This window comes from Opisthocomus hoazin, chromosome 20 (assembly GCF_030867145.1).
Source record: "Opisthocomus hoazin isolate bOpiHoa1 chromosome 20, bOpiHoa1.hap1, whole genome shotgun sequence".
NCBI lineage: Eukaryota > Metazoa > Chordata > Aves > Opisthocomiformes > Opisthocomidae > Opisthocomus > Opisthocomus hoazin.
The window spans coordinates 6,093,661-6,114,597 of NC_134433.1; the positions used below are offsets into that span (position 1 = coordinate 6,093,661).

Consider the following 20,937-nt stretch of genomic DNA (forward strand, 5'->3'; position numbering starts at 1 on the left):
CCTCCAGTAGCTGAAGCAGATGGAAGGCTGGGGGCAGTGACACCTTCTACCACCACAATTAAATCTGACAAAGCCCATCTGCTGGCGCCCTGAGCGCTGGCAGGACCAGAGCTGAGCTGGGAACCGTGAATTACAGCAGAGGCAACATCCAAGAGCTTTTTGGTTGTTTATCCCGAAACATGCAGGCTTTTCCCGACACTAAACAATACATGGCTTCCACTGATGACTGACAGCAAGCTGACTGCTCACTGAAAGGGCACTTCACCATTTCAACCGTTCGCTGTGAAGTCTCACATCCCCCAGACCTTCCTGGAGTCCACTCCACCAGTAAATTGCTTTGCTTAGAAGGCAGCACCAAATGCAAGGGGAACCATATCATGCATCTAAAGACATTGTGATCGTGTTGGTTTTGCAAGTGCTAGAATTTATTACACAAGAGATGATGCAACAGCGAGTAAGAGAGCAAAATTCTACATTGACTCCCTACTTTGCAATTCAGGACAACGAAGAGGTTTTACTCATTAAGGAAGGCAAGGGAAAAAAATCAGAGACAACCCCAATGGATGAGGAAGTCTTGTCAAGCCTAAATGAACGATCAGTCCTATGTGATGCTCACTGCTGTAGAAGGAACAATGAAATAAATCTGCTTCTGTTCAATAAATTACTAAAACATCAGTTGTAAACCTGCTGCATGGCATTGAAAATTAAACTCATTAAACATCCAGGTAGCTTCATCCTGATGCAAATGGAAGACAGGCATGAGTGCTCTGCAGCAAACAACTCTGTGCACATCCCGATTTTGAGAAACATATTTACACGTACATCTCATATATTAACATATTTTAGTGCACCCTAGCCAGAGGGCAACCAGAAAGAGTATTATTCCATGAGAAGGACAGGAGACGGGCTGGCTTCTCCTCTCCACTGAGCGAAGCCTGTATCCACCCATTAGTCTAGCATCCACGTAAAACAACTTTGCAAGACCACATTTCCCTTTTAGAGGTAGCCAGACACCAGGACCACAGACCAACGGTCTCCCATGACAGCTAAGTAGAAGAAAAAGCAGGTGGGCTCGCCCCACCATATTAACAAGCCTCAAGCGACTTCAAGGTCAAGAACTTCAGCCCAGCTGTCACTTACTGGTCTTTTGCCCTCCCTCTCCCTTCCCTACTTCACCACTGCTCATGAAGGACTGCAGAAACGTGCGGTGTTCGGGGTGGACCATGACCACAGTCCTGTGCTGACCAGGCAGGCTAGACATTGCTTGAGCCTCAGGAAGAGAACTACACCGCTACAAAGTGATGGAGACTACCACTGCTGGTGTCTCCATTCAGAGCAAGGACACCTTAAAAACAAACCCTATAGCCTCCAGCAGCGGGAAGCCCTAGGGGGGACTTTCTCTGCTGTTACCTGCTCTCAGCCTTGTGCACACACCGGTGTGTCCATTCCTACTTCTACAAGCAAAGAGCAAAGAAAAACGGTAGGGACGGGTCCGCAAGGGGACAGCGCCAGGCCAGCGGCCCCGCCGGGAGGGCACGGTGGATCTGCAGCTCCCCAGGCTCCTTGCTGGCCAACACCTTGCTGTGCAACACTGCGGGGCACGCAGCACCGTGCCAGCCCCCCTCACCACCCGTGCATCTCACCGAGCCGGCACGGGCAGGCAGACCCCTGAGGGCCTTTCCAAGGGGAACCCACCCGGGGTCTCCACGGGAGGGACTGGTGCTGCATGGGGCTGGCTTGTGAAGCAGCGCGCGGGCGATGGACAGGGGACAATGGGAGATGAGGGGGTTTATTCAATAGGATTTTGTTTAATGACATCTGTGATTAAGGGTTGGAAAGATCCATGGGAGCACTCTGCCTCTGACAGACTCAAGAAAGGAGCTGCTCAACGCAAGGGCAGGAGAGGGGAAAAAGAGAGAGAGGACCTAGCAAAACACCACGTCTTTCAAACTCAGCTCATTTGAGGCTTGGCAACCTTCTCCTCTCACGAGCATGTCAGCTTTCATGCTTGTCAGGCAGGTATATCCAGGGTCTCTCGGCTCCGATCGTGGTGCAAACCTACCTGGCCCTTTGGGAGAGCCTGGAGTCGTCTGGGAAAGCGACAATTCCCTGTCAGTAAAATGCTCACAAGACTGCATGAGCTTATTACCGTCATTCCAGCAGAAATAAGTGGTACCTTTTAGAGCGCTTGCCAGAAGAAAATAGCAGTTCTGACCCAATTTCACACAGTTGGAATCAGCTGTGGGAGACTAATATACAATAAAAATAAAGACACAAATGCCCATTTCCCCCATGTCCTCTCCTAATAACATGAATAAAGCTCTGTTTCGATATCTTGTCCTTTCCAAAGGAGTCCAGTCAGATCAGTCCAAGTCAGCCGCGTTGCGAGCCAAACTCCCCTGACTCCTCCACCTTTTACTTGATGAAATTTTTAATCGTCCACCTTTGTCCTGTGCAGCTGCGGAGAATCAGATCGATGCCGGCCATTCCCCTGTTCTCCACTTCCAAGCATCGTCCCGTTCCCTTGTTCAGGATGGCACCATTCTAAAATTCAAGGATATGAGGAAAACAGTTAACAGATGAAGACATGGGATCGCCTGTGAAGCAAGCCAGGAGCGTGCGCTGCCCCGGAGTGCAGCTGTGTCCTTGGGCACTGCTGGGAAGTGCACAGCACGTAGCTGGGCGGTAACGCAATTCAAACAATAAAATAATTCCTAACATGATCACTGGGAATTGAATGAGCAACCTCTACCTCTGACAACACAGATCCCTAAGGCATCAACCACCAAGGACATCTGTAACCTCTGAACGGGACGGCTGCAGCCCTGCGTTAGGAAGGTGTGACACGTCCCTACAGTGCACATTATCTGCTCTGCTCTCTGCTTTGGGACAAAAGTACCACGTTTTCCTGTATTGCACCACAGATTATCTGTAAGAAACAAAGAAATCTGAAAGTCACCCAGAGGGCAGGTTCCATACACCTGAGCGTACCAGAAAGGGAAACTCTTACTGGAAATTGTCCTGAAATACTGTCCCTGCCCCTGATCCCTCTTAACCTTTTCCCTCTGTCCAAGGCCCTGGCACCTGCTCTCGCATACGACCATTTCATCCTTGTCCCCCACTGTCCCATGCCAAAGACCATGTGCCACAGCCCACGGTTTGGGAAGCAGAGGAGCAGCATCGATGGCAGACCCGTAACAGACCTGTATGAAATTCCAGCGCTTATGGAGGCTGCTCTTGACCTTCTCGCAATCGAGGAGCTGAGGGAAGCGGCTTTTCACGTTATCCACCAGGCAGCGGGTATCGGGTAGAAGCGTCGTGGTCCCGAGGGCGCCGAGATGAAGGAAGCCCTCCTTGGTGTAGCGTGCAAGCTGGGGGCAGGGAAGGAGAGGAAAAAGACCATCAGTATCTTTGGAGCATCATTAAAATGCGACAGAGGACAGGCCAAGTTTCCAGAGTCCCAGGAAAAAAAAATGCGATGATGGTGCACAGAGAAAGTAAAACTGATGAGAGGGAAAACCCCAGCTTTCTTCAGCCTTTCTCTCTTGCTGTTTTGGGGCTTTCTGCAGATGCACTTGAGGAGCTGCAGCATAGGGAAGGGATAAGTAACTCTGCGCCTTAAACCCATCACGGGGCAGACTCCTCCGGGCCTGAACACTCTGCAGGCTGGGGCGATGGATGATTTCTCTTGGTTTTCAGCCAGAGCCAGCTGGCTTGGCCGGTCATGCTGGCCCAGCCTGTGGCTTCTCGCACGTGTGGCGAGCCAGCCTTGCTTTGGCCCGCGAACGACGCTGCTGGAGTGTCTGGCACAGCCCTCCAGCAACTCCAACAGCAGCCGGGCAGCAGCATCAGCCAAAGGGGCCAATAAATAACTGGCTCCATATCCCGAGGATGCAAGCCCAAATCTCCCCCACGGTTCAGCACTGAAGCAAAGGCTTAGGCACCCTGGCACCCGACCGCCCAGGGCTCCCAGGGCCCCATCTTGGCTGCCAGGGAGACGCAGGCTGGGCACATGGGGCTGGGCGATGGCTCTTGGGGTGCCGGGCAGGCAGCACGCAGCTGGCACCGAGACGCACCCAGACAGCCCCGCCGTCGTGTCCAGGCCGCACACAAAGGCCTCCTCCATCTGCAGTGTTTCAGGAATCCCACCAAAATATTTCCCTAAACATATTTACATTCAGGAGCGAAAAGAGATGAATGACAGCGGCCTGCCTTTTGTAGTTCGGGGAAAGATATATACAGCTGCTTATTTAAATTATGAATCAACCCATTATCTAGCAGACAAATAATAAGTATTCAGCACGTTAATTAACTGAGCATATCTGTGACCCAGATGCTTAAAAAGAGACAGTAAATCACACTGGGAGTTTGGGTTATCTCGGTTAGAATAATTAAACACTGAAAATCAAGTTAAAACAATGTAACAGGGTCTGACTCCAGCTAGTAACCCCAGACACAGTCACAGTGCTTGAAGCTGATCTTGCTGTCCCTCGGTGATGCTGGCTGCGGGTATGGGTGTGCTGAGTCCTCGGGCTGGCCCCTGTGCTGCCCGCTTCCTTGGGACGGGGGCCTGGGCTGCTCTGCTCCCGGCTGCCGGTGGAGTTACTCTCTTAGCCAATGTGCTGTGTATCAAAGCAAGACCTCCACGAATTTACATCTCACCCAGGTCCATTTGCCAAAGGCATTCACCCCCTGGGAGATTGAGCTGCAGCAGCCCACACAGAATCACAGGATCACAGCATGGCAGGGGTTGGCAGGGCCCTCTGTGGGTCACCCAGCCCAACCCCCTGCCCAAGCAGGGTCACCCAGAGCAGGGGGCACAGCACCGCGGCCAGGCGGGGCTGGAATATCTCCAGAGAAGGAGACTCCACAGCCTCCCTGGGCAGCCTGGGCCAGGGCTCCGTCACCCTCAGAGGGAAGAAGTTCTTCCTCATGTTCAGACGGAACTTCCTGTGCCTCAGTTTGCGCCCGTTGCCCCTTGTCCTGTCACTGGGCACCACTGGAAAGAGTCTGGCCCCGTCCTCCTGACACCCACCCTGCAGATATTTAGAGGCATTTCTAAGGTCCCCTCGCCATACAGGTGATACTGGCATGGGGCAAAGCTACCCCATCCCATCCCATCCCATCCCACCCCATCCCCCGGTGCAGGATTTGCTCCTCTGCCCCCCAAAGCCCTTTGCAAGATGGTGCAGAACAGTACAAGCCGCTTCAGCTTCACAGCAACCTCCCCTCTGAACTGCTGCGCTGGCAGAGCAGGGGTGCGAAGGAGCACAGCCCGCAGAGCTTAAAGCCGTACCCATCACCTCCTCCTCCTCCCTCCGACCTGCCGTCTCCCCCAGGCACGGGGTTCCCAACCGCAGGATGGGGATCCCATTCACCACCGAGCCCAGCCCACGCTGTGCCGGGCTCCCAGCAAGGGAGCTGCCCTGCGCATGAGGCTGGAGCTACCTGGCAATGACCCCTCCGGCAGCTCCAGCCCAGCTGAAGGCTTGTATTCACGTTATTTATTTTTAGCAGTTTGATCTTTTGATAAGCCAAGCCTCGAGCTAGATGGTGCTCTCCACCTGACAGCATGTTTTCAACCACGCAACTCATCTGAATCGGTATTTGAGCACCAACACAGAGAATGAGGCCGCTTGCCTTGCAAAAAGAAAGAGGTATATAAAGGAAAAGAGAAAAAAAGGCAAGGACAGACAGAAAACATCATCCGGAGGTCCCAAATGGGCAGTGCCAACTCCTCTCCTTCTCCTGTTTCCGAAACGTTTCCTGCCATGTACATAATTACTGTGCTAGACACTTCCTTTTTTCATGCTGTTTGGCAGCCTGTCTTCCGAAGGTTGGCCTGATGCCCACAAGGCAACATCATTTCTGCTCTCACGTGTTTTCGCCTAATGTGGTGGGAAAAATAAGTAGAGCAAAAATGAAATCTCTCCTGAGGAAGGGAGCGGGCAGGGGGCTGGAAGGAGACAAAACGAGCTGAAAAACAAACACGGGTATTACGAATAAATGCATTAAGTGCATCTATTAGATGTGTCGTTGACTATGTATCAAAGCCAGACAAACGGAGGCCCGAACACGTCTGGACCGAGCACACTGCTCAGCGCCCGATCTACTCTGCCGAGCACAGCGGAGGCCCAGCCACAGCCGTTGCAGCCTTCAAGCCTGTCCAGCCATCAAACTGGAGAGCGATTCCTAAGACATTCATGGAATTTTTGTCTTTTTGGAGTATTTTCCCTTTGATGCCTTAATCCTTCTGTTATTTTGCTCCTCTCCAGAGTGAGCCGGCCGCAGCAGCCGGGGGTGAAGCACTCAGGTAAAGGGGAGTCTGGCGGTGAAGCACCAATCCTGCTGGCAATGGGTCTTTCTTGAGCGATAAAAGGGGAGAAAATACAGAGCAGAGGCCGACGCTCGAGACAGCCCCACAGGCAGCTGTGGTGAGTGTAGCTGCAGCCTGGCCAGCACTTTCGATCTGGATTTGCCCGGTAAGAGAAGAGATGGGAAGCTCCTCTGTCTCATCACCATGTACTGCAGTAACCAACACTTGAAAGAGCAGCTCCAGCCAACAGAATCACAGAATCACAGAACCACAGAATAGTAGGGGCTGGAAGGGACCTCTGTGGGTCATCTAGTCCAACCCTCCTGCTGAAGCAGGGTCACCTACAGCAGGCTGCACAGGACCTTGTCCGGGTGGGTCTTGAATATCTCCAGAGAAGGAGACTCCACAACCTCCCTGGGCAGCCTGTTCCAGTGCTCACATCAGACCTGAGCCTATGTTAGACACTGAAGATGACATACAAATACTTTACAATATCAGTAAATCAGACCTGCTGTTGTTATTCAAACCTCCTGAGTGGTTTCAGCAATTCACCAACTCCACAACTCGGCATTTCAAGCAAAGTTGCCTTCTTCACCGTGGCCAGCACAGCCCCAGATGACCTTTCCCCTTGGGGAAAGGCGGTGGAGGAGAACTCTGGCTACACGTGAGAGTCGAGCGAACAAGATGTAACAGTGACGGGCTTCTGCAAGTGCTCATAGGGATATTCAGCATCAGGGCAAAATACTCCCAGGGTAACACCACTCCTTGGCTCAGGGGAGCACAAGAAGGCCCTGCCATGAGCAGGATTTCAATACGCTCCTTCTCTGGGCACCGTGTTTGGGAGTCTCAGAGGCGTAGTTGTGTAAACCCTGCCGTCTTGCCCGGGAGTGTACCAGATCCACCTGGCACCACCTGAACACTCTGTGCTCTGCCCTTCTCCTCCTCATCCTCACAGCTCAGCCAGGCGAGCTCTTCCCACAGGATCTGGGAAGGCTTTTCCACCAAATGTCTTCCTGTTGGACCACACCAGTTTTCTCCTCTCAAATGACTCCTAGCCATTGTCCCTCCTGTTCTCAATTCCTTCCCTGCTGACCACTCCACAAATGTTGCCCACATCACCAAGTGCCTGAACAAGGTTACTCCCCTGGAGATCCCACGGCTGCTTCACAGTCACCAACGATTTTCTGACACGGTCATCACGGTGCTTAAAGATAATCAAAGTCTCTTTTTTTGAAGGAAATTATTTCATTGATGAAGAGTGAGTTTTTGCTGAAGTGCAGCCCAGTCCCAGGAAGTTAAGGTTGTATACTAACTTAAATCCAATTATATCTCATCTAACAAACCCCTTTTTTCCTGGCTTTGTGGAAAGACAAATCTCTGAAGTGATGCAGGTTTAAATTCTGCTCTCCTGCCCTCCAAAAACGTATCTGTCCTTTAAAGTGATCTGTCCTACGTCTCACTGCCAGCCTCCAGAAAGCAGCCCAAGCCAGGCACGAGCTGAATGAACAGCGAAGGACACGGCCAACCCGGCCAGGAAAAGACAAACACGGAGGTACCAGCCTGAGGAACCGCCTGAAGGAACCACCCGGCCTGGCACTGGATGAGAGACAAACCAGAAAGACCAAGAGGAAGGACCAGAGAAAGTCAGTTCCAAAATACGAACAAGCTACCCATTTAAAAGCGGTTAATTCTGACGAGGTCTCAAACCACTTCATCAGTGTGAATGGCCCAAGACCACATCCCCAGAGAGAAACACGAGCTCACACCCACTGCCGCTTACAAACACCCTTCCAGGGAAAACTGCGCCCCGGGTAAAATGGCCTCTTGCAAAGCCCCCCGCCTGCGGGTACCGCTCTGGGGGGCTGCCTTGCCCCGGGGGCACCCGCAGCCCCGGCGATGCACGGCCGCGCACGTGCCCACTGCATCACTCGGGCTGATCTCCCGTCCGCAAACTCGCACCACCAATACATCTTCTTTGATTATTGTTTCTGGCTGGCTGCAGCTCGGGGATGGGAGAAAGTTAATTAGACATCTTAGCACCTGGGAAATAAAAGCCTTGGTGACCTTCATTGACTCTATCGGAAAAAAATTTAGCGTTGTTTAGCTTCCTTTCTGCACTGAGCAGATCATCAATTAGCAACCATAAGTAAAGTGTACAGTGTTTTCTTTTTAACACAATTTAATCTAATGTGCTGTTGTGTCACCCTTGATACTGCTGTGTCCCAGATGATCTCAGTATTGATGGTTTTGTCCTCAGGTTCTGATGCTTAAATGGGCAAAACATATTTTATCCTATAATTAAATGAAATGCTCTGCTGTGTGAACATTATCTTAAGTTTTATAGCATTATAGTGCTTTGTATCACGTTAATATATCACCATAGTCCTGTCACTCCAATGAGATATTACTATATTATTAGCGTAATACATCATTACAGCAAGGTGTTTTCATGATGTATTGCTTAAAAGATGAAGCCATCAGGAAGAAAAAAATTCAGGAGCAGGCTCAATATAATTACGGGATAAAAGGATACTTCATCACGAAATCTGATAATGATTTGACCTGAAAGTGAATGAAAGCAGGGAGAATGGAAAGCTAAAGGGAAAACAAGAGAAAAATCCAAAAATGTCTCCCACTGAGAGATGCTACGACAGAGGTGCTGTAAGCAACAGCCAAGAGCTGCTCCGCATTCAGCTCTAGGTACGGGATCCATTGCACCTAACTGCAGCCATCTGAACGCTACACGCTTAGCTTAAACCAATTAGTGGTCATCAGCAGAGAGAGCACAAACTCAAGACATAATAGCAGCTGTTTTTTCTTGAACAGGACAAATCTCTCCCCGCAGAGCAGGTCACTCCCCCTCTCTCTGCGCTAGGCTGCTCGTCCACAGACACCCAGCAGCCACAGCGGAGAGCAGCACGGTGCGGGGATGGACTTCGGAATTCCAACACAATCCCAGCAGGGAGCCTACCCCTTACCCTCGCTCGCCGCAGCCCGGGAACCCGCTCCTTCATCGTGCCGTGCAGCTGAACACCTCTGCGATGGGCCACAGCTTGCGATTTTCGGACACCACCCGAGCATCGAGCACAGGCACCGCTGTGTGTGCTTTTGGGTGCTGAACAACTCAGAAAGCGTTGCAACTCCTTGTGGTTTTTATACATATATACATAAAACAAGCGAGCAATTCGAACAAAGTGTTTATATTACTTCTAATTATATTCCCAGCAATAAATTACAACATGCAGCCCATTAATTAAACAGTAGTAGCAGAAGCCCCATTTCTTTTGTGCTGCGCCCGTGCTTCTGCAAAAGGCTAATTTCAGAGCTTCTGCACTCACTGATAGCTACTTTTAAAAAGTGTTTTCAAGGAGTTAAACTAATTGCACGTATCACGAAACAAAAGAACTGCCAAGAACTGGCACTCTGCTGGCGAGGGAAGGGACAGTGCGGAGGTGGGAGACCAGGAAGAAAAATCTGTGCTGAGCTTGCGCGACTGGCGAGCTGAAGGGAGCCAGCAGCACGGCAACGTTTGGCTTCAGAACATCAGGCAGGAGGAGAAAACATCGTTAAGTTTAATCACAAAAACAGCCGAGGAAAAAATAAATAACCTGCTTTTAGCCATTCATCTTAAAGCCTAGGTTTAGTAGACAATGTCAGGGTAATTCAGTTTCTCATACTATAAGGCACTTAGAGGTTTAAGTTTCCATATCCAGAAAGTCCACAAGGCAGTTTGTGCTATTTAAGAAAAAGATTGTGTGCATTTAAGCAACAGCTAGGTTATATTTAGAAGTGACTCGATCAGCCACAGTTGACTGGTCTTTGTTTAAAGGCAAGGATAAACCAAAGGGAGATCTGCCTCAGCCCCGCAGGACTCCGCAGCCAGTTCCCAGGCTCAGGTGGCTCCTGAAGTCTGCAGTTCAGACTCAGATGAGCTTTGGGATTACCTAGTCCTGGTGAGCCTGGAAAGCCCAGGATGAGCATATTGGGAGAACAGGCTCTTTACATATTCCCATCATGTGAATTATACATTTTTTTTTAGCTGAAAATGAATGTCCTTGAGCATGCTGGACCCCAGTTACTCACTCAGGCTGCCACAGCTGAGCGTCCTGCAGCTCTGTGTCCTCACTGGGCTCCATCTCAATCTTCAACTCATCCTCCTGCCAATGAGGCTCAATTTGCAGGTGGAGAATCAAAAGACACCCATTTAAATCGTATTTGAGGCCCACAACAGCACAGAGAACTGACATCTTGTCTTGCCAAGCCCTGATTAACACTCTAGGTTTTCATTCAGGTTTGATGAGCTAATCCTCCAGACATGACAAAAAAGTTAGGTCTTGTCTCAGGTAAGCTACCAGGAATGGGATCGCATGTTCTCAGACCTCAAGAAACGGCTACAAGGTTTTGTTGTGAACTTTCCTTTTTCCCACCTGAAAAGCAGCTTTCGGGGCACCTCCCTCCCTTACAAAGACCTCCTCCCACCTACGGGCTGCACAAGCATGGCGAAGGAGCTAGACTGACATTATCTGCAACGTCCAGCAGATTAAAAAAAGGTCTGTTTTCTAGGTTGAGTTTATTTATCTCTGGTATTCACACAGGTATTCAATACTGGGGTATTCAAAAAAAGACACAAATCCAAGACGGGCTGCAACCCATCACAGGCTAGAAGGCAGCTGGAGCCAGCACACCAGTCACAGCAGCGTGTTTGAACTGGAAAGCTCTGATGCTTAGATGGGAACTCTGGTCAGTAAATAAATGACAACAAATAATTTGGGAAACCCTACTGTCTGGTGGGGCACTTCTCTTCCTCTCCCTGGTCTCCCCTCTGATTCATGGAAGAAATTTTCACAGGCGGGGTTTTACTACGCAAATACCTGCAGGTACTTAATGGGATGGTGTTTATTATGTTATATTTCACAGTTTTGGTCTTAACGAATGCAACCACAGTGCTGAGCTTCCTCTAGTAACACTATGAAGGAAGCAGAAATCTCCCCCTCCATACCTGCACAGAGACCGCAGTGTCCCTGGAGCAGAGGTGCAGGACAGGCTTACAGAGCTCTCGGGAGCAGGAATTCCACCACTGGTGTTCAGCATTTCTACGTAATTTATGCACTTCTGGGTTGAGATGCAGGTTTGATACAGGCACTTGCCTTTGCTGGTACACTGCTGTGCCACCTGCGGTGCTTCACCACAGCAGCTGGCTGTCGTGCACTAATTTCAACAGGACTCAGGCCCTCACAAAGCTTCAGACACGTGGTCCTGCCCATCCAGCAGTTCTCAGCCTACACCCTGTGCCATCTGCCAGCACTGACAGCTCTGGCTGGGCGTCCTGACGTTAAAATAAGCTGTTGAAGACATGGCCAGTGCCAGAGTAACAAACATCAGGATGCCAAGACAGAAAATGGTGGAATGGCAAGCCAGGGCTGCCTTACTGGTGTTAAGGGAAACCCCTACAGCACAGCAACCGGAGCACGTGCAATGCGAGAGCAGGTCTTCCCTGAAACACGAAAGGACAGAGCGTTGTCCTGCAAATAAAAAGAAATCCCTGCCTACACCTTAAACGTCCTAACTCAGCATCAGGGCACAGCTGGGATGGGATTGTCTCACCTAACCCCACCCAAAGCAACGTTAAGGTTCCCCTGTAAGACTTGTCCTCCTGGCAACCGACAGCGACAGGCAGGACCTACCCCACCGTGCAAGCTGCCATGGGTCTCCTCCTGTGGCACATCTTGCCTTCCTTTGAGAGAATGCAGATGATGGCTTCAGGCTAGAAACTTGGCGTTCAGACAGCTTTTAGGTACATTTTTACCCCAATTTCTAAGCAGATCATTAGATGCAACCCCTTCAGTGCAGAAGTGGCTGATCCAGAGAAGGTAGCGGGGAAATATTTCTGAGTCCGACGATGAGCACGGACTTTCCAAGGAAGAGAAAGGAAAAGCAACAGAACAAACAGCCTTCTCACAGAGGAGTTTATCCCTGTTTCTAACCATCGCCACTACGCACCGTGCAAGCACAGTGACGCTAGAGCCCATCATCCGTAACCTCCCTTCCTCCGCTAAATTTCCAATATAGACAGCCACAGCATTCCCGTGGGAAACGCAAACAAACGCAGGAGGTTGCAGCCACATACACGTGTCAAACCCTGACGGTGATCAGCCAGGGCCCTTGAAAAACCCATGTGTGATGAGATGACCACTCTGCCTCCACACCTAGAAAGAAATGTGTTGTATCTTCTCCTTACAGATTGTAGAGGAGAAGGACATTGCGCTAAGGGATTCGCACGAAAAGATGATGACCGCCAGGCATACAGAAATAAAACCACTGAGGAAATCACAGGATTTAGTTAAAATACTAAAGTGGGGATCTGGGCAGAGATAGCTGGTAGGAAAAGTCATCAGGGGACTGGGTGAATGATCCCTGAGCCTGCAGATCCTGACAGTCCAGCTTAGAGTCTGCCGCTGGTTTTACGGAAGCCAGGAGCAGCAGAGCGAGCGTTGTACCCTGGTTTGTTCCAACTCTGTAGCGATCAGACCAGCAGCATTCCCATGCTGATTTCTTCTTAAAACTCACCGAGTGATAAAAACTACAGATGAAGCTGAATTAGTTCATCATCACTAACTTTCAGTATTTGACACACTCACTAATCCTCTGAAAGATTGTGAGATCTAAAGTGAATCTGGGAAACACTTTTAATCTAGAATAAGCTTAAAATTAGGATAAGAAGCTTTTGGTTTGCTCCAAAACTTCTGGAGAGGCAAAAGGAGTGCCAGAAACCCAATGCTATGGCAAATCCCACCCAGGCTGAAATGGCTAATTATCATCCCGTTAAGAGCACTCTTTGTTTTCTTTACCCAGTTGGTACGTTTTACTCTGCTGGGCGAGAGAGAAAGGAAACGTCTTAAAATGCTCTGCCTGCGTCCGCTCTGCTCTGCCCGTTGGCTATTTGCTTTCAGCATTATTTACCCTCCTCTGGAAGTTTTTTTCAAATTACACTTTTACTTGCAGCTCTGGCATGATTATGGTAATCCAGAAAATAGCTACTCTGAGGGTAGCTGGGAAAACACACCTTACATCTGAGGTATTTTTAACATGAAGCTGGGTCTTACACATGTAAGCGTGAAACCAACAGACAGCTCGCACATCCCTACGCTCTCCTCTGCCGGGAACGCCGGCTCCGGCACGCGCGGCCCCCGCCGCAGAGGAACCCCTCACCTGCGGTCCCCAGCCGTGGCACGGGTACAATATTGCTGTGTGGTTCTCCTGCGGGCCCTGGTCAAGGCAGACGTCTTTCGCCTTGTTGTTTCGAAGCTGTAAGAAATAAAAAGCGCAGAGTTATGGGGCGCTGTCTCTTCGGAGATAAGCAATAACCTGCTGTGCAGCAGTGCTATAGAAAGAATACACAGTGCTATATCACCAGGCATAATCAGGCCGAGAAAGGTTTAGTGTGCCATGTATTTTCTTTAAATACAGAGCCTAATGATGACTGCTTTTATATAATAATCACCATTCAAAGGAGCCAACTTCCTTGAACACAGTTTTCTTTGTAACGTGTGGTGGCAACCAACATATTTTTAGACTGCTGCCAGCGTGTTGCCAGGAGCCTGAACTCAATGCAGAATCGCTTGTATTTCACTGAAATCTCAAGGTGCTCGACAAGGCAGGGACAGAAGTCCCGCTAGCACAAGCAGCCCCTCTGAACTGTTGCAGGGAGGCAGGAGGAGACGCAGAGACGGCAAACCAGCCGGCAGTAGCGAAGGCCACGCTGGGGAGGGAGCGTGGAAGGGCTGGGCTCAGGCTACGCAGCCCAAGGGCCACGGCAGCCCAGCCGCCGGGTCCGTCCGCGCAGAGCTGTCCTCTCCCGTCTCCCCAGGCAGGGCAACTGCAGCAGCGCCTTTGGAAACACTGCTGGCGGGGAGGCTTCAGCTTGCAGGCATGAAGCAACTTTGGTAACAAATCTTTCTTAAAATTAACGCCCATCTGGGGTGCTCAGGCTGTGCTTCAAGGAGCCTTCTCAGACTGCCACTAGTCCATGAGACCCACAGCAAGAGAGTATTATTAGTTCCCATAAATGCCTGTTTTTATATTCCCAGTATGGTCTCAAAGTCAGCAGAGATTGAATTAAGTCTCCTTACTTTATCTCATCCTTAAGCTGTCGTGACAACGCACTGTATCCTACAGAGACCTTGTAAGGAATTAGGCTGAGTTTAAGTCAAAGGATTTTATAAGACAACTATGTATTAAAAATATACATACAGCTGCTTAATCCATGGAGTCAATGGGTAATACAGATAATTTTCTGTCAATCCAGTAAATGAGGTATTAAAATATTTTACTGTATATAGCCTCCAAGATCAGAAATAAATTCCAAAATAGGTTTTTAGCAGAAACTGTGAACAGATTTATACAAATTTATATAATTATACACAAATAGTAGGTTCTGATTCACATTGCTCTCCTTTGAGGCTATTGCTCATCTGAGACTCACCAGCTGTAAATATTACCAGTCTGATCTCAGCGGCTGCTCAGCCATAATTACCTCGCCGTAAGCGACAGTGTTGTTGTATCTCCTCATTTCCGGATAAACGTGGTCCAGGTACCACTGGAAATTTTTACACTTCAAGCTCTTCCTTAATGCTTTTCTCTCGGAAACGTCCCCAATGTCAATACCTGGATTCTGAAAAATAAAGACACAGCACGTCCCTGAACGGTTACTTTTGGAAAACATCAAAAATGAGCATATTTCACTGCTCTTTGGTATCACTTCCAGCTGGTTTCACAGGAGACTGCCCATGGCTGCGTAACTCCAGGCAGTGCCAGGGAGTCTTGGCATGTGTGCCCAAGGCTGAAATCACCCTTGCAGAAGTCAGACGGAAGACGTGGGTTGCAGAGCAACAGCGAGGAGGGGACACGTACTTCTCTTGTAGGTTTTGAAGGTCTTCTTGCAATGGCCACCAGACTGGTTGCTGGACATGTTTTGGTCCTGGGAGGTAATTTAGAAAAGAGAACCCAAATGGAGAAGAAAAGGGTTTGGAGGAAATACGAGAAGTGCAGTGAAATAGAGGTGAATCTTCTCACCAATACCCCTGGGCTTTGGATCCACCTGAGAAAGACTGAATCTGTCAACGGGCACAACGATAGTAATTTTAGGAGATCTCATCTCCCGTTTAGGTACTAATGGAAAGGACTTCCAGAAGAGCTTAACAGTAAAGGCACATCAGGATTTAAAAGACGGTCACGTGCCGAATCCTGGAAATGCAAACTCCTGTCTGTGCACTCAACCTCCCCTTAGACACCAAGGGCGTGTGACCCTACTAAGGGGCAATGCAGAGGACAGCATGGTTAAAAGGTATAAAATAAGGTGAGAAAAGAAAAGAAGCCAAAAGAGAGGGGTTTAAGATTCATATATAATAGAGGCAGACAGGGAAGAATAAAGGATAAAAATTACAGGTTAAGAGAAGTTGAGGCTGAACCTCAGAAAAACCTCTTGACAATTTGGACAATTACACGGTGAAATGGTCTCCCTGGAGACACAGAGGAACCCCACTGCTCGAGCCCATTTAATAGCAGACAAGCTACGACATCTGTTCCCGGAGGAATAATCTTACGGGAGCTGGGAGCCGGGGATGAAGAGAGCTGCCCCCCCTTAACCTTTTATTCCATTACAGATTTTGGAGAACTAATGCAGCAGCCAGGCAAAGGAAACCAAAGGCACAAGGCAGCCCCTTTTACTCCTTCCTACAGGTGTCTGGGTTTCTACTCTATTTTAGCTCCTGCCCTTGTCTTTTGCAGTGCTCATTAAATACAGCTGGGAAAGCAATTTTCCATTACAACGCTTGTAATGATCTTCTAATGAATTATTCACTCCGCTTTAGAGAAGACACCATTTTAATGCGGGACTGGTAGCTCACAGGTAAAAATACAGATGATTCAGTGTAGACAGGTAGGACAGGCTGAAATCGGAGTGGGCGAGATGGGACACAGAGCAAAGCAGGACCACAAACCAACCAGCACCTGAAATATTCAGTGCGTGGGGTTTGGCTTGGTTTTGAACATAGTGGCATCATAAAATAATTCAGTGTATATCCACAACCCCCTGCATAATATAACCTGTCCAACAAGGCTTCTCTAAAATCAAATCTCAATTTTACTGGTAAGATCGATATAAACATCTCCAATTGTTTTTAGGGTAACCCAGATCTGTTTCCCAGACCCACTCTCAGTGCCGATTCGTGTGACGCTGCCTTTTCCGCGCCGCACAGGACCTGCGGATTCCTGGTGAATTTTAATCCCTTTTTGCTGCGCTCCAAAGCTGTTCCTGAGCAGAAGCACGGTGCCTCACCTCTAAAAAGGAATTAGCCTAAGGACTGGGGCTGAATCTGCAGTAATTTACAATCCCTGCCTATGGGCGTTTGGATCTTGCAACCTATTTTTAAGAGAGACCTGAAATCACTCAGTCCTGCCGGCAGCTCTGTGCCTCGCCGAACGCTTGGAGCGGCGCCCATCGCAGCCAGTGCCCTGCTCGCTGGGTAAACAGCATTTCTTTCCATCTCTGTTCATCTGTTTCTCAATAACGGATTAATCCAGGACTCCCCAGCACCCCCAGGACAACAAGCTGGTGGCGCAGGCAGCTCATTGACCCTTCCCAGGTACCTGTTGTTCTCTAACGCAGTACAAAGTCGCGACTACCGTGGCTCTCAAGGCCAGTAACTCTCCCCAGATGTAACCTTTCCTCAGAAAGCAGCAGCAGCTCATGTTTTTATGTTTTAATGTTTTTCAAAACGCCCCGGAGCACAGCGCTGCCAGCCAGGGACGCTGCCGCAGCAGGATCAGGACCGCAGCAGCTCTTTGGAGGGGTGTGATCTGCAAGGCAGGAATAGTTGGTGTTTATTTTTAGGACCAAAAGGGTGCCTGTAAATAACTGCTCACACGGGGTCTGGCCGCTCATGGCCACGGTTTTCCCTCGTGCTTCAACAGCGCAGCCCAGCACTTGTGCCAAGATGCACTGCAAGTGGGGCGGCTGGGGGGGGCTCTGCAGGGCACCCCGCATCCATGTGCCACCCATCACCTGGAGAGCAGCGCTGCCTCCCCCTCCCCACCACCCCTTCTCCTCCCAGCAGGCCCAGAGGCAGGGGACGGGGGGACTGGCCCAGCTGCGGGTGCTCCCAGCGCGCTCCAGGCAGCATTGAGAGCCAGGAGATGCTTTGGACTTCAGGGTTAGACATCACTTGCACAGAGACCAGAGCCCAAGCAGCAGCCTTGGACCTACACAAAGTCCTTCTGGAGCTTACAGAGCTTTACACAGAAGTGTGGGGAATCACCTAGAGAGGTCCACGTGCAGGATGTGTCCCCTGGGCACGGTCAGCCTGTCTTGCTGGCGGGACCCCCTGGTTTTCCAAAGACGCACCATGCTGCCGCAAGGCAGGATTTACATGAAAAATAACGTGTCAGATGTAAGAAAGTCTAAAAGCTTATGTGCAGAAGTAAATATAACCACCAAAGCTGTTTAAAGAGTGTGGTTTTGGTGTACTTGAATGTGGTGCTGCTGGGAGGGGCTTTCCTTCTGGGGGCCACTGACCTCCAATCCTTCCCCTCTCAACATGGCTTCTAAGCGCTGACGGCCTCGGCTTCTCCAGCACAGTGAAAGCAAACGGCCCAGGCAGCTGGACCACCCCCTGTCCGCAGTGAGCTCTGGGCAGCGACAGCATCTGCGGGCTGGGAAACCCAGGTTGGGCTGCACATAACACAGACCTGCCCCAGACGCAGGAAAAAACCTCACGCATTAATGATGCTGATATTAATAATCTGCTGCCAACCGACGTTACAGACAGACTCCATCTGCGGAGCAGTGTAATGACATAAACTCACGCTGTGTAAACACTCAGCAGGGAGATAAACACTACAATACAGGTTTAATTTTTAGAAATGAAAATAAAAAGGCTGATGTGAACAGTAGGAGTTCCTCCAAAGTCTGCAGTTTTGCTGCATCTCCATCAAAGCTGAGGCAGCTCTGCTGACTTCCACAGCTGGGGACATGACCGAGAGTATTCATAGAATCACACCATGGCGGGGTTGGCAGGGCCCTCTGTGGGTCACCCAGTCCAACCCCCTGCCCAAGCAGGGTCACCCACAGCAGGCTGCACAGCACCGCGTCCAGGCGGGGCTGGAATATCTCCAGAGAAGGAGACTCCACAGCCTCCCTGGGCAGCCTGGGCCAGGGCTCCGTCACCCTCAGAGGGAAGAAGTTCTTCCTTGGGTTCAGCTGGAACTTCCTCTGCTTCAGTTTGTGCCCGTTGCCCCTTGTCCTGGCGCTGGGCACCACTGGAAAGAGTCTGGCCCCATCCTCCTGACACCCACCCTTCAGATATTTATAAGCATTTCTAAGGTCCCCCTCTCAGCCTTCTCTTCTTCAGGCTCTCCTTCACTCAGGGGCACTAAATGCTCTATAATCCAATTTTTTAACCCACTAAAGTGAAGACTTAGGATAGGGTGCAGTGGCCGTACCTCCAGCGGCAGGTTCCACGCGATGTAGACGTGCGATTTGTAGTCGTCCATCCACACCTCGGCCACCCGCAGGGCGTTGCGCTTGGTGTAGAAACCGATGTTGTTGTTGTAGGGCTTCTTCTTGCGCTCGATGTGAGCCACCCTGGAGCAGGGCAGGACCTCCATGCTGCCGCCGCACAGCCACACCTGCAAGGCAACCGCACAACGCCGTCAGCACGGGGCTCTGCCGTGGTGCCAAGGGTCCACACTTCGATCAAAGAGAAAGAAGTGGTGGGTTTTGAGGTTTCAATGACATCCTAGCGCGCACACAGCATCACATCATCTACCTGGTAAGTGGAAACCCACGGCCCAGTTTGGTCTTTGCTCAACGGCGAGATGCACAGGGGGAATTTCACCTGTGCCCAGAGCAGAACACGTGCCGACTTTAGATATCCTGCACGTGGTATTAACGTGTTGTAGGATCGGATGCTGAGTTTACAGTGATGTTGCTACTCAACAAAAAGGATTAGCGACTGGAATAGCTGAAACAATTGCAAGATCTCCTCCTGCAGAAGGGATGACTCAGTGAAACATATGGCAGGGACAGATTTCTCCCACTTGAAAACATTTGTTCATTATTTTTCTTTCACATGCTGTTTAAGATTTCCTTAAATCACAGTTTACAAGTGAACAAAATCTTTTGAGATCTTCTTTTTATCACACGGAAAGGGAATTTGCAGAAAGACTCACCATACCTGAGTTCTTCCCTTCCTGTTTGTCTTCACCAAGAAGTTCTTTATCGTAAAGACGTGTATGCAGGACACCAGGCACCAGGCAATCGTTACAAACACATGTGCCACACAGGCCTAATAATCCCCGTTTCACCTACTGCGCAGTCTGCTCCGCGTTATCGTTCTGCACAGTTGTCGTAACACCCATCGCTTCTGGGATCTCTTCCAGGCTCGCCACCTTCCATCCCGTCTGCGCTTCCCCAGTCTCACCGACCCTGCTCACCCCGCTCTCCGGCAGCGCCAGCCGCCCCGTCCCACCTCGGGGTGGTGGGATCAGCCCACCCGACGCGGGGCACGTGCACCTCCCGAGCCCGGGGGACGGGAGCATGGGGCAGGGCAGCGGGGAGACGCCTTTCCCTGGGGTAAAACCAGAGCCCCAGTTTATTAGCTGCTGCATAAACACGTGGCAAAAAAATCCCACCTTTCCCCCATTCTGCCGCTTGGCCTTTCTGAACGCTTTAAATGGGATTTCGCCCCTCCAGAGCGAGCTCAGAGCGGACCTCAGACGCGGGGCATGCCCGACCCTCCCGTCCAGCCTCCGCCACGCTCGCCTCGGGCCAGCAAAGCCCACCAGGTCTGCCCGAAGCTCTGCGGCAGGCCACGTGCTGGCAAGGCAGCTAACAACAAACAAGGCAGTTCTAAAGACAAAGATAAATATTTTTAAAGGAATATTCCCTAGGCAACAGTCTGGCAGAACCCGCCTGTGTTCCCCGCCTGCTCAGCTCTTCAGTTTCTCAACGCCACGGTGAAAGGGGAGCATCCAGCTCGGCCCTCGGGCGCTCGCAACGCTGCTGGGTTCAGCCACAACGCTGCGAGGAACGGCCAGGCCTGGAAGATGCCCAGCACCGCCCGTTCCTGTACTTTTGGGGTTTGTTAGGTTTTGTCCTGACTGGAGATCGGAATAATTATTTTGAAAATGTAAAAGCCATGAGGTCATTAAAATGTCATTTTCCAGCAAGCTTGCCTCTAGCAGCAAAGGTACAATATTGTACTTCCCTGCTCTCGTTAGATCATTCATCTGGCTTTCCAGAGCTTTCCTGGATTTCTGGAACATCTAACAAGCTGTCTTGAACTGCACACCCTGTAATAACCTGAGGGAGAAAGAGCGTTGGGCATCACGCAAAGGGCGCTGGTTATGTCTGTATCCACAAGCCAGTTCCAGAGATCAATAAAAACTTAATTCAAAAAAGGCACTTACACAGGGAAAGGCCAGACTTCTATCTCCTAAATAAAGCCTAAATTGTCATTATAAATTTAAAAATCTAACTGTTTTTACAAGGCATTGATAAACATTTCTGCTGGTAACAACGGGAGCAAGGAGGACCATCAGATGGGCACTGGCCCAGCTGCCCG

At 50.2% G+C, this 20,937-nt stretch overlaps 1 protein-coding gene across 1 annotated transcript in view; it reads right to left on the reverse strand.

Annotated features, from left to right (window-relative positions):
- Positions 1-403: 403 nt before the first annotated feature.
- GALNT17 (polypeptide N-acetylgalactosaminyltransferase 17) overlaps positions 404-20,937 on the reverse strand; it is a 219,757-nt gene continuing 199,223 nt past the window's right edge. Inside the window, exons 7-11 of the mRNA XM_075440254.1 lie at positions 18,815-19,000; positions 14,850-14,987; positions 13,526-13,621; positions 3,204-3,371; positions 404-2,544 (exon numbers count right to left, since the gene is read on the reverse strand). Coding sequence (XP_075296369.1) covers positions 2,416-2,544; positions 3,204-3,371; positions 13,526-13,621; positions 14,850-14,987; positions 18,815-19,000 — 717 coding nt within the window. The 3' untranslated portion in view covers positions 404-2,415. The remainder of the gene's footprint in view (positions 2,545-3,203; positions 3,372-13,525; positions 13,622-14,849; positions 14,988-18,814; positions 19,001-20,937) is intronic.